General features: G+C 37.0%; 1 protein-coding gene across 2 annotated transcripts in view; it reads right to left on the minus strand.

Annotated features, from left to right (window-relative positions):
* The window catches only part of lrp1bb (low density lipoprotein receptor-related protein 1Bb), a 379,953-nt gene that overhangs the window by 222,929 nt on the left and 142,658 nt on the right, over positions 1 to 14,366 (minus strand). For both annotated transcript variants that reach the window (XM_065251976.1, XM_065251975.1), the window contains 4 exons: positions 11,800 to 11,919; positions 8,810 to 8,938; positions 4,109 to 4,366; positions 714 to 876 (listed from right to left, as the gene is read on the minus strand). In XM_065251976.1, the coding sequence (XP_065108048.1) occupies positions 714 to 876; positions 4,109 to 4,366; positions 8,810 to 8,938; positions 11,800 to 11,919 (670 nt within the window). The remainder of the gene's footprint in view (positions 1 to 713; positions 877 to 4,108; positions 4,367 to 8,809; positions 8,939 to 11,799; positions 11,920 to 14,366) is intronic.

A 14,366-nucleotide genomic window follows, 5' to 3' on the forward strand; every position in this document is an offset into this window, starting at 1 on the left:
CTTCACTGGGCGCGTGGAGTCTCATTAAAAATCCTGGAACAGTGTGCTCTTCCTGTCCTTGCAATCTCATGAATAAATGGGACTGACTCTCTGCTGAATTCCTATTCTAAGCTCGCCGGGAATATTACCACGGAGTTCCTTTTACCTGCTAATAACTAGAATAATCCTTCTCTCCTTCACTTTGTGTTCTTTCTTTCTCACAAAACATTTCACGGCTTCATTGCCACCTTGTTTCACCTGTGGCTTTGAGGTGTCAAAGTAAAACAAAATTTGTGTGAAGAAGATTATTGGCTGTTGGATAAATCAAGAAATACTTATGACTGTGGGTGCTAAATAGATTCAGACAAAGAAGAGACAATACTCTGATAAAGGGTTAAAGGGATGGTTTATCCAAAAATGCAAATGCTGTCATTATTTACTAACCCTAATGTTGTTTAAAACCTTTATGAGTTTTAAAAGGAGATATTTGATAAATGCTGGTAAGCACACAGTTGATGGTACCTATTGACTTTCATAGTATAAAAAAAACAAATACTATAATATATTAAATACTACAAAAAAACCTCATACAGATTTAGATCAAAATGAGGGGGGACAGAATTTTTATTTTGGGTGAACTACACCTTTTTAACATGTTTTATTGGGGAGTTTACTGCATTTGAAACCTATGCCAATGTCCAAAACACAAACATTTCTAACAATTTTAAACTTACCCCATCAGAGGATCCAACGCCACCGATTTTGGGTTCATCAGGTCTAGGTCTATCACTTTGACACAGGTATCTCCATACTGGTTGCAGACAAATATCCTGTCACTTGCTCGATTCACAAAGTAAAAGTTTCCCGTAAGCCAATCAAAGGCCAACTGTTCAACATCTAGAGAAAAAAAACATGATTACTTTACATAATGCAAGCTAACCGTAAATATACAGTACATTATTTATACATTATACATGGGTATTACATTATATATAAACGTGAGACATAATAAAAGGAAGCATTACCAAAAGTAAAAATTAACAGACATTTACAATGAATCATAAACCAGCTGAACCAGTTATCACATCAATTATCAGGCATATGTTCATTACTAGTCATTGTGAGCTGCAACAATGTGCTAATTACTTAAGCATATTCATGAAAAAACATTATTCATGCAAATCAAATTCTCAGTTGAAGAAAAAGAGCTACTATCACCAAGACATCAACAGATCTTTAAACAGCCCACTTGTGCCAGACAAAATTTACATCTGGAAACAAATTCTGGCCTGTATACTTCATGGAAAAATAAAGAGGATATCTGTAAATTAATTTGTGAAACACAGATTACAGTTTTCTTTGTGGAGTTATTTTTATTGCGGGTGGGGAAAATAATGATGCATAAATCACTATTGATTGAAATGACACATGCTGTACATTCTCAAAAAAGTGGTGCGAATGCGATAAAGCATTGTACACTCTCAAGCTGTCACTAGGATGCATTGAAAAAGGTCCTTATATGTACCATTAAGGTACAGATATGTATACATTTGGTACTGTACCAAAATGTACCTTTGAGATATCAATATCAACTTTTCAAAGTGTATGTATGTGCCACAATAACTTCAAATAATTTAAAGGGAGAGTACTTCAAAGTAATCCAGTATGTTAACATAAAATCTCGCTAAACACTGTGGGCCCTATTTTAACGATCTGAAACGCAAGTGCGAAGCGCAATGCGCAAGTGACTTTGTGGGCGGATCTTGGGCGCTGTTGCTCTTGTGCCAAGCGCAAATCAATAAGGGGTTGGTCTGAAGTAGGTTCATTATTCATAGGTGTGGTTTGGGCGTAACGTCAAATAAACCAATCAGAACGCTATCCAACATTCCCTTTAAACGCAAGGGCGCAAGTTCCATGGCGGGTTGCTATTATTATGACGGATTTACCAGGCGCACGCCAAGAGCGGTTCACAGCCGAGGAGACCGACGTTCTTGTAAGAGCAGTCAAAGACAGAGAAGTTGTTTTGTATGCGGGATAGGAGAAACCCGCCCAAATCAGCGTAGGTTAAACAGGCGTGAGAGGAAATAGCCACAATTGTCTCATCACATGGCATCCGCATCGTTGCGCCAAGCGCTACAATGATGTCAGGAGACGGGGGAATCCCAAGCTTGCCAGCATAAATTGGGCACGCCGTGTAACAGGAGGTGGATCTGCCTCTACACAGATCTGCGTCCACCCTCACCGCTGAAAGGGTTTGGGGGCTTTGAAATCGGACCCAAGAAACGCAAGCAAGGTCCAACCCCAAAGTACACTTACAAATCAAGTTCATATACATTAAGGTTTCTTATGAAAACAATTTAATTATTATTTACATAAAATAAACGTAATACAGCCACACAACAAACTTATGAAAATATTTTAATCGCTATTTGCATGATAATTTTTTAACGCAGCCACACAAAATAAATAAAAACTATCACCACAATGCTCACCACTATGATTTCCCTTATCTCATGTGTTAATATTTTTTATTGTAGCAATTTATGATTTGCAAAAATAACTGTTACATTGTGCACGCTATACATTATGGTCAAGCATGCGCCCTTAAAATAGCATAATGAACCATGCGCACACGCCACTGACTTTAGACTAGTTTTTTTTTGGTCAGTGGCACAATTGTTTTTGAAACTGCAAAATAGCATCAGGGATGGTTTGCGCCGGAACACGCGTCCTTTTTTGCACTGAACCGCCCAGGGAGCGCAAATTCATTCCCTAGTTTGCTGACGTGCGTCTGTGGAGGGAAAAACGTCTGTGCGCCGGTGCAAAATACGAATGATACATGCGTCACTGACAAAGTCAATTGCGCTGGGTGCAAGATAGGCCCTGTGTATGTAATGTGACTATCGGGTAGGGGTTGGGGATGGATATGTAAATGAGAAAAAAAATCATAGGTTTGGGTGGGTGATGGACGATTAACTTGAGATTTGATAAAAGTGATCTGAACATCTCTACTATGAAAATATGCATTTAAAAAAAGTTTCCATTGTGATTCACAAGTTAAACAAAATTATGAAAAAAAAAACAGAAAAGAAATTGTGCAACATGGCAGAAAATAAATATATAAAGAAAAGCAGGGAAAGTGACTCATAAAGTAAGCCATATTAGCAAATACATTGATTTTGCGAGAACTGGTAGATAATAAACTCTGGGAACATTAGAGGCTCCTAATGCACAGTGCTGGGTTTGAAATATGCTATCAGTGAAATGCTTTGCTTTGCCTTATTTCCAAGTCGTAAAGAAAAGCGTGGCCATTATCTGAATCAATATCTCAAGATGACAACGTGAGCTTATTCACTGATTCAAGTCAAAAAAATCTAAACAGATAAGTAATAAATCATTCGAACTACACAGATTCTGCAGGGTATAAACCAATTCATGCAGAGATGAATAAATAGGCAATTCTGTTAGCATACACCCTTAAGACTCTGTTTAACTACCGCTTCAATAACTTGGCCAAATGCGAGTCTGTGTTTAAAATGTATTACTTGGGTCAAAACCACACTACCCCATTTAATGAAAGTGCACACTACCATAAAAACACCCTAGTGCACACCTGTTGCTAGATGCCTATTTAATTGGGATGCTTGCATAATTTTTAAACAAAGATATGAAAATAAAACTTATGCATAAGCACAGAAAAGTGCAACGGATGCAATAAAGGTTGGCTGTTTGACCGAGATTTCTGTAGAAACGAGCACTGATGATCCATGCATTTATCTCTACAGACAAGATGAGGACACACAAACTATATTTCATCAATAGCGGTCCACTTCCACATTTTAAGACGACTCGAAAGTAAAATGATACAAGTGCATGTTTATGTACTTGGACTTCATTTGAACTGTAGTTACGCCACACACAATGATGATTTTAGATTTACTTTAAAAACGAATAATTCTATTAATTTGATTTAATGCTTATTTATTACATTTTTAAAGACATACAATATTTCTTTGAACTAAGGTTTATAGTACCTAAACTTTAACTAAATTCCTTTATTTCATATTATCATCCACATTTCACATTTACTGCAACCTCATTTGGCAGTAATGTCTAGCAGGAATCGTACCTTGGAGATTCTGGACCGTCTTTATTTCCTGTTCCTTAGTGAATCCGCTTGCTTTCCTCATTCTGGCACACCGCAGTTGACCGGACGACTCTGAAGATGTGACCCAACACACCGATTCCTCTTTATGGTTGAAATCCAAACTATGAGTCCCATTTAAGTCCAGCTGTTTAAGGGTTTGCAGGCGGGATCCGTTTAGGGTCGCGATCATAATACTATCCGAGGATCCGATCAGCAGAGCTGCAGGGCTTTCACCGGACTCTGGAATACAGGGATGGGAAAATGGTGACAAGACAGCCTAAGGAGGACAAGAATTTCCAAGCTATTCCATGCTTTTAGTAGAACAGGATAATATAGGCTTGTGCAAAGGGCACGGGTAATTGAGAAACATGTCTCTTAGGAGAAAAACCCATTTTCAAAAAGCAGCAGTCGGCTTCACATTTCTGTTCCTATTCAATTGCATTGTGCTTTGAAAGTGATAGTAGATATTATATCCAGGTTTGGAAACTTACCAACAAAAAGGAGCATCGTTAACCATTTAATGTCTTGTATACCAAAACACACACTGTACATTGTGTATAAACTAAAATACATGCATCTAGAATGTAGACGAACAGATCAGGGTATAAATTAAAAAAACACATTTATATACGCTTGAAGGTCAACCAACAAACAAATGTTTATTTATATCAAGTTTATTTATTTTTTAAGAACCTTTCTAATGGCTATGTCATATTCTGTCTGGCCTCCTCGGATGGCTGGGGAGTGTACAGTAGATGCTCTGAAATTTATATGCATGAGGTTTTATATCTAATGGAAACCTCATAGCTACCCTTGTGCAACAACCTCTTTCTGCTAAATTAATATTAATGTGGGTGAGCACTGAGTTCAGTTAAGTTTATGGGTAATTATATTCAGTTTATTCCTCATAGGAAAGCAGTCACATTGATTAAAAGCAGGACATATTCAGCATCTAGCTGGAAGGTATGCAGCTGCCCGCAAGCAATTTCCCACCGTACGGCACGCAGTGGCGTAATCCCCGTTCAATTAAAAAAATGTGCAAACTGGTTCCAGTGCAGTGCGCCAATATATTTACAAGTATGTGTCATTTTATTAGGTCACAAACGGTAACCCTGGAGAGCTTTACACTTATACTGTATCATACTTTACACACAAGATTTGTGTGCGCACCATTTCTCATTTTTGCAAATTTCAGAAGCCTACAAATGACATTATGGGTCTTGCAAGCAGTGAAATGTCCTTATGGGAAAAATAGCTTTAAAATAATGCAAATGGGTACCATGACGACAATAATTTATCATACAGGACACATATGAACTGAAGTGTCTATTTCATGTGTGCATTTTTATCTGGAACGGTTTTTTCACTGCATTAGCTCATCTGTAAACGCTGTAAAAAATGTCCCTCTTGACAACATGTTCCCTGAACGACAACATTTCGCTTCTACAGAATTTGAGATGTTAATACCATGTTTACACGCATATGACACTGTAAGTGTTGTAAGTGATCTTTTAACATTTTTAACATCAGTTAACTTTTAACATTTTGCCAACCTCTGTTTCAAGCCCTGATCCAAAGACTTCATCCAACCTAATGTCAGCATGAAAAATGATTCACGGGGAGAGTTTCTGATTGGTTAGTTTTTGGATTGACAGGCTGCCCCTTACTCTTTTGCTGTTAGACTGTCACAGAAAAATACAGTATATGATTTCTTTGGATGCTATCTTGGCTATATATATATATATATATATATATATATATATATATATATATCAAGCAACAGGAAAATTCAGATGATGCACTGTTTCAGAGTCCTTCAACGGGTTGGGTACCCAAGGATACCCGCATAAAAGTGTCTAAAACGGTTGGATTGTGACATTCCTAAAATTCACCTTTGTTGACGCTTCTCGTAGCCTAGTTGGAGCGAGCGTTGCAGGAGTTGCATAAAGTTTTGCCGTTGATAGCTGGAAGCTGGGAACGTCTTTGAAAGCATTTTGAGACGAGACTTGTAGGAGCACAGCAGGGGTAGTATAGGTAGGTTGTATTTTTTCTTGTTCTTTTTTCATTAATAGGTCTATTTGTGTATAGTTATCAGGTTCCATTTGTGCCGATGGTGGGCTACTTGAATGGCGCAAAACAAAGCCCACTTTAGCCTGTTTTATTAGCCCATTCATGACGCTGTTGTGATGTTGAGAGATGGGACCAGATAAAAACAATGCACTTTAGTTAGAATGATTTTAGCATGTGTGATTTATGCAGGTATGGGTTGGGTAAAGGGACAAATATTAATGGGTGCGGATTTAATTTTGATATTATCATGGGTGACTGGTCGGATCTGGTGCTGAACTTTGCGGGTACGGATGGCAGCGGGTCTCCAAAACTAAACCTGTGCAGGACTCTGCACTGTTTGTTTGTTTATTTATTTATTTCCTAACATAATTTCAGCATCTTTTTCTAAAATCATGGTGAGAATTGGTTAATCTACACACAAGTTGAGAATGGACAATTTGGCATCTCCAGTTTAACAAAACCAGCATGTTTTACAGTCCTAATGAAATCAAAACTGACAAATTTTAGATTTTTAATGTAATATTGCAGTGTTATTATAAACAATTAATTAATATAAGTCATTATCTTTTATTAAATTAATGTCCCCTTATAAACTTAAATTAAAATCTGAAAATATACTTCTGCATTTTCTTCGAGCTGATTACGTCAGCTAGATGGCTTGGGTGGGAGCATCTGTTAACCCCGCCCACTACAATTGTCAGTCTGCTCCGAGTACCATTTCTGAATGAAACACCTACTTTTCTATATCCAATCAATTCACAGTGAAAAACATAAGCCACGCCCGCTTTTTTCCTCATGTGATATTTCGTTTCACCCGGAAATATATCACAACACAAAAGTTGATCTGTGTTGAATGCGACTTACGGTCCACAGGGACTTTAAAGGGACAATTCACCTAAAAATGTCAATTCTGTTATAATTTACATACTCTTGTGTTGTTACAAACCTGTATAAATTTCTATGTTCTGATGAACACGAATGAAGATATTTAAAGGAATGTTTTTAATAAAAAACTTTGTGAGCCCCATTCACTTCCACTTCTTTTTCCTACTATGGAATGAATGGGGCTCACCAAAGGTTTGGTTACACGTATTCCTCAAAATATTTCCTTTGTGTTCATCAGAAAAAAGACATTTATACAGGTTTATAACAACATGAGAGTGAGTAAATGATGCCAGAAAATTCATTTTTGGGTGTCCCTTTAAGGATTGTACGAGGAAACCAAAGTACCTGGATTAAACCCACACACACACATTGAAAATATACAAATTCCTCATGGAAAGACCTCCTGAACCAGTCGAGGCTTTAAACAGGGACCTTCTTGCTATAAGGCAACAATGCTACCCACTGTGCCACCCTTGTTGCAATGTGTCCTCACTGTTTAAATCTATACATCATTTCATTTTTTTTTTTTCAATTCAATTTTATTTATATAGTGCTTTTCACAATTGTTTGTTTCAAAGTAGCTTTAAATTAGTAAATGCATAAGAAAACACAGAAAAATCAATGGACAACGTAAGCAGCAGAGTACAGCGGCCAATATTAAACCACACTAGCGAGCGTAGTTATAATGTAGCGTATAGAAGAGGGTGCTAAGTTAACCAGTTAAATGTCAACCCCCTCTTTTGAAGTCATACCCAAACCAAACTAAAATTAGACACCAATGTCAGCTGACTCACAAGGATTGAATTTTTTTTATATTTTTAGGGAGAGTCAAAAACATTCAGCTTCATAAACCCTTATATTATATCAATGCTTGTAGAAAAACTACTTATTGAAGAGTTTGGAACTGAATCGAGCGTTTTATTAAAACGACTACAATTGCTTGATCCAAAAACCAATCTTCAAAAAGGATTAGAATCCATTTACGATTGTACTGAATGTTTTTGCTCTGAAACCCCTTTATTACCAAGCTAAAGATTTAATGATAAACTTGATTGGATTTCTGGCTGGTGGGAAGGCACACTCACAAGCAGGTGTCATTAGGTAAGCAATCAATGACAGAGCCTGATAAAGACAGAGAATAGCTGTCCTTCAGGTCTTGCACTTCATAAAAATTCAGCCTCCACGTAATCCTCACTGTCTGGCTTATCTTCCACCAATAGCTCCATTATTTCTGTCCCTTGGCACAGCAACACTGATATCAGGACTGCGAATGAATCTCCAATGCAAACCCCTGATCGACTCAATCTGCAGGTGCTTGTCGAAGATGAATGTGCGGTTGAGTCTGGATTCCCAAAGTAATTGAATTTAATATTTGGTCACAATCTGATTTCAACAAAATCAGATCATTAGCCGCTACATACCTACAGTAATTCAGCATGCAACATGTGTGCAGAACATTAATTTTAGATTTACCACACAACCCATTCATTCATCAAGCGCACAGCCCAATAGCATTTGATATTTCAGGTTATATTTTCCAAGGTCAGAAAAAACCCAGGCTGCTTGCAGCAAAGTTGTGCAACTGCAAGTTAATGCCATTCATATCACATCGACTAATAATCCACCTCGTCTCAACTCAGTGCGTATTGTGAAAAAACAACAATGGAGCGTGACTATATTCAGACGGCTTATGCATATCTCCAAGTCATTAATTTATCATGCGCTTACCGTGTTTGGCTATGCAGGAGCGTCTGTTCGACTGCAGGCTGTACCCATCTGTACAACTGCAGCGATATGACCCATAGGTGTTCATGCAGGTCTGGCTGCACGTCCCATACACGGCACATTCATCATGGTCTGTACACAGAGAAAGAGTCATTTGACAAATTAGGTGTGCTCAAACATGACCTAAATACATAAAATCCACTTAATGTGGTCTCTTCCTGTGCCACCTTGTATCACTGGGCTGGCCCTGTCCTGCAGCAGTCTCCAGAGCTTTGCCTGTTTAGACTGCAGAACGCTGTAATGTTCCAATGGTGATTTACTGATTAGTCCTGCATAAGTTACAAGACGTCTCGAGCAAATTCAGTAAAAATGGTTCTCCTATGATTTACCGTTTAAGATTGATTTCTGCAACTTAGACCAACGGTGTGTACTGTATGCAGGGCTTGCCATTAACTTTTTTGCTCACAAGCCAAAGTGGTTAGTTGTTTCCAAAGGCCACAATTTTCTTGTTGTAAAAAATTATTTTATATGATTAAACTTGACTTTGGCATCCTAAATGACTTTTTATTCAAGCAATTTTACTTGATTTAGCTAGATTAGATGCAGATTGACTTTCGAATGCAGATTGACCACCCAAATAAAGACTACATTTAATTATAGATCATATCATATATTTAGGTGCATGACAAACATTCTAGTAAGGCATAAATAGATTAACTTCTAATAAATGTATTAAAAGTAGTGCAGGGGTGTAGAAGATTAACTGAAAATATAAACACAAAACCCCAGACAAACACTTTAAATATTTATTAAAGGAAAACATCACCGTTTTTCAATATTTTACAATGTTTTTACCTCAACATAGACAAATTAATACATACCTATCTTTTTTCAATGCCTGCGCTTTTAATCTTTGTACAGCGCTCCTTGAATGTGTTCGCATTTAGCCTAGCCCCATTCATTCCTATGGCTCCAAAATGGGATGAATTTAGAAGCTACCAAACATCTCCATCTTTTTCCCTATTCATTGCATGAGTAGTTACATGAGTAAGTATGGTGGCACAAAATAAAACTTTTGTTTGGAGCCATAGAAATGAATGGGGCTAGGTTAATACTAACACATTGAAAAAGCGCTGTACAAAGATTTAAAGTGCATGCATTGACGAAGATAGGTATGTATTAATTCATGATATGATGTAAAAAAAAATAGTGAAATATTGAAAAATGGCTGTGTTTTTCTTTAACAACAGCAGTACTGTAAATACTGTCAAGACATGCACATGAATTTTACTGTCAATTTGTTTATGCAGATTGTATTTTATAAGCTTGATCATGGTTTCTGTTAAAATGAGGTCTACTATTGTTACCCAAAGTAGCTTACATTAAAATGATGCGTAAACCTCTACGCTCGCGGCTTTCCTTTGATTTCGGACAAAACTAGGATGTGTTCATTCAGGTATGCGCTATGAATTTATCTCCGCTCTTGTCCAGAGAGTGTGCACACACTTTAAATCACTTCCATGCAATTGTTTTATCTTTCTGGAAGTCTGCGTGTATGCGCTCAGACTGTGTCACGTGCTTTTGCAAATCCGTCAGCGCTCGAGCTCTCTGGTAAATAACCCCTATACTGTACGTTTTGCTGGGTACAGGGGGTGCTCATGGGAGTTGTAGTTACCCAATGTCGCATTGCACGTTGTTTACAATTTCGCATAACTTTTAAGAAAACTACAATAAAAAATATATATTCAACCTGCCAAAGTACCTGCCAAAGTTCCTACGCTGTAAAAAATTTGCTTTTTATTATGCAGCTGGTTTCCAGTAACTTACTGTAAAAGATAAAAGACTGAAAATGTTTCATGTTCATTTAACTTTGAACAAACTGTTGCCATTAAATAACATAAATGTAAAATCTACAGTAAGTAACTGGCAGCTAGTTGCCAGTTAAACCCAGTAATACTGCAATTTCTACAGATTTTTTTACAGTATAGTGGGACTGGCTGTCTTACCCGCCACAGCGGAAATCTACCCGCATTTGGCGGGTTTGCGGGTGTAAATGTCAAGCCCTGACTGTACAGTATGTGTAAGCAGAATGGGTAGTAGACAACAACATGGCACAGAAATTTACAATAGTAAAGATATGCGATTCAAATAAAAAAAATTAAAAGAAATATAAAAAAATATCATCTCACAAAAACATTTTTATATGTTTTTATTTAATATCCACTGTATGTAATATGATTAACTTAACATTTTGTGAAACTTTTGTAAAAATCACAAAAAATGCTGGCGGGCAATGTAAAAAATATCTATATTTTTAACTACCTAAGAGGATATATTACTAAATATTATGCACAATATTATTTCTCTTTATGTTAAAGGGACAGTAAGTAGGATTTTCCCCCATCTTCTGGTGAAATTGTATTTTGCATTAAAACAAACAGTGCTCTCTAGCGCTTCGCTTTTCCAAATGCGTGTTGCAACTACGGTAGCCGTTATGTAAATTCTAAGCTTACAAAGAAAAGTCATTTCATTGGCGGAGGTCATTTGACACCAATGAGGACCTATTTATGAATAAATACATTGATTTTGATTAATAAAACATTAAAACTCCTACTTACAGTCCTTTTAACCAATTTCATGTACGTCTCTTATTTACTATTCTGTTGCGTCAATCAGCAATATAGCTTTCTCACAATTGGCATCTGCTAATAAAAAAACATTTCAGACAACCACAAATTGGTATTTTTGTCATGTTTAATTTCTATATACAGCTTTTTGTTGCAAGTTGCTAATCAATGCTGTGTGTCAATGCTGAAAATTTCGTAGAGAAAATTGTTAGATAAAGTACTCAGTCTGATAAGTTTGAGAATGGCTGACAGAATCTTTCTGTAGATTTGATGCCATGTGTCAAATAAAGCAGAAAAAAAAGATTTTCCTCAAAGCCACTCATTCATCTAACTGGATGATGTCTGGTGGAACCCTGGAGCACCTACCTCTGCAGCTCCGGCCATCCTCTCCAACCTCGAATCCATCTGCACAAAAGCAGAAGGTGCCGTTTCTGGTCATGATGCACCCGTAACGGCAGTGAAGCTCGTGACAGGCTGACAGGAGCTCTGTGGGAGGATAGAGAGAGAAAGGTATGGAAAAGTAGAGAAAAACATGTAAATTGCTTTTTGATTTCACTCCTCTAAAAGCTCTTCCTTCCCATCAGCACGAAGGTGTGCCGGCACATACTGACAGCTGCAAGCCAGAGGCGGGGATCAATAGCACTCCGTGCGGGTGGAATCACAGAGGTGCTCCATGCAGGGAAAAAGCGATGAAATGAGATGAAATACCTAACTATTTTGTAGGAAACTCAGCGAGAAAAGAGAAAGATTTTTGCACAGAGGCCGGCAAAAGCTTTTAGCGATTCTTATCTTCAGTTCTCAAATTCAATCAAGCTGCCACAAAAGAGTTGAGCGCATGTACCTTTTGGTTAATGGTTCTCACAGTGGACTTTCACCAAATTGTTCATATTTGGCAAACATAATAATGAGAATGTCTGCTATTATCTTTGTGGTCGGGTGTCTCTTATGACAAAGAGAAGCACCTTTGTAGCGCTACTGTATAGTCTGTGTCTGGGCAATTTTTCTTGTAGGACAAGAAACAGAATAAAAATCATATATGACAGTCAATTTCTTGTCAAAACAATAGTTAAGTTGCAATGCCACATGCAAGTTATGTTATTGTAAAAAAGTAGTTATTGTCAGGGAACGTTTAATTCCCAGACTACTGCAACAATTACGTCTCTTACTTAAATTGAAAAAGTATTAAGAATAATCACTTTAACTATTAAAATCTTATATAGTCATAGAATGGCACTGTAATCTTCCAAGTCTATTGCATCAAACAATGTGTGAATGTACCCCTCTAGTCGATCATTTTATCAGTTAAAACTCGTCTTTGATCATATAAAGCATATGTAAAAGTTGTTTCTGTGACAGTACTTTCATCATGCTTTAAAACAGCTAGAATGTAACATTGTGCTCCCTCACCTCATTTAGTATACATTAATCTATGAATATGCAAATTGGTCCCAGCCTCTACTCAGTCACACAGCTCGGAATAGGGGTGGGCGGTATGACCAAAAATCCATTTTACGGAACGAATCATTTTATTTTACAGTAATGGTATATTTCACTGTATATACTGTATGTTTTTCAGTTTTTATTGTTTATGGATTATAAAAATGTGCATACATTTGCCACTCAGCTTTAACTAAATGCTCACCACAGTTTTTAAATATGGGCAAGTTCACTAGTTCGCCTGCGCATTCAGGTCTTAATGATTAATGGTAAACAAACTTGGCTTGCTGTCCTCGAAGGGAGCTCTGTACCTGAGCTCTGAACCTTCAGAGAGAGCGAACCTGAGGCTGGGGATCGAGCCACAAGTTCAACCCCCTGCAACGGAACTGCAAAGAGGAAGAAGGAGAGAGAGAAGGAAGAGATGGGGAGGAGGAGGGATGTCGGAAAAGAAAGCAGCTGGACAGGAAGGCCTGAAGGCTGCCTTATATACGCCCATGATGATGATGATTGACAGGCCTGAATGTTTAGGCTCCTCCCGAACCTACGTTTAGAACTGCATTTAACCCTTAAACAGGCAAGAGTGGAAAATGTTGAGCAAAAAATCATTTCATGACATTTTTTGTATCATCTGGACTTATGTAAAAGATATTCATTGGAATTTTTTAAATATTTGATATATTCAGGATTTTATGAGTTGTATCTCCCAGGATACATTGCCCTATTAAGGTATAAAAAAAGTATTAAGTCATCAAAATTTATTTTTTATTTGCAGCAAAAATTATGTGATTCTGAAATCCTCTCTTGCTCTAAAACATGCCATACATATTTTTTCATCGATTTTAAAAAGTGTAAACAACAGGTTTACTAGTAACAATGCATGTAAATAACACAACTAAATGTAAGTAGGCCTAACTAAGAATGAGCAGTTTTTGAATGTCTTCATTGGCTTCGTTGGTGCTTTTCTGCTCCATCTGCAAAAAATATATTTTTTTTAGATGATAATAGTTTGGTAAATTATTTAAGAATTGATTAATTTTGCATACTACCTGACCTACCCCTCAATGTAAACTATATGGGTCTATATGTGTTTCAATCAGAGGCCTCTTATTGGCTGCAATTTAGAGGAATGCATGCCTGGTATGAGGAAAATTACCTAAATTTCTTGGTTCTAATACACCACTGCACTGTCACAAAAAAATTCATCTTCATCACTTTTCTCAAAATCTGAAGAATTCATTGGTATCAGCTCTATAACTCATATTCCCTATTATTCCTTATACCATAAAATTAGCTGTTGTGAAGCCGTGAAAGAAAATATCCAGTTAAAATGCTAAGATCTAGTCACATAAATATACGAATATCAGTTTAACCTGCAAATTTGATCATTTATTACATTTTTTAACTCAAAATACAAAGATAGGCAATATTGTGGTTAATCCCTTTTTTATACCCTAATCAGGCAATGTATCTCAGGGGATACGTATATTTCAAAATGC

Source organism: Paramisgurnus dabryanus, chromosome 15 (assembly GCF_030506205.2).
Source record: "Paramisgurnus dabryanus chromosome 15, PD_genome_1.1, whole genome shotgun sequence".
Taxonomy (NCBI): Eukaryota; Metazoa; Chordata; class Actinopteri; order Cypriniformes; family Cobitidae; genus Paramisgurnus; species Paramisgurnus dabryanus.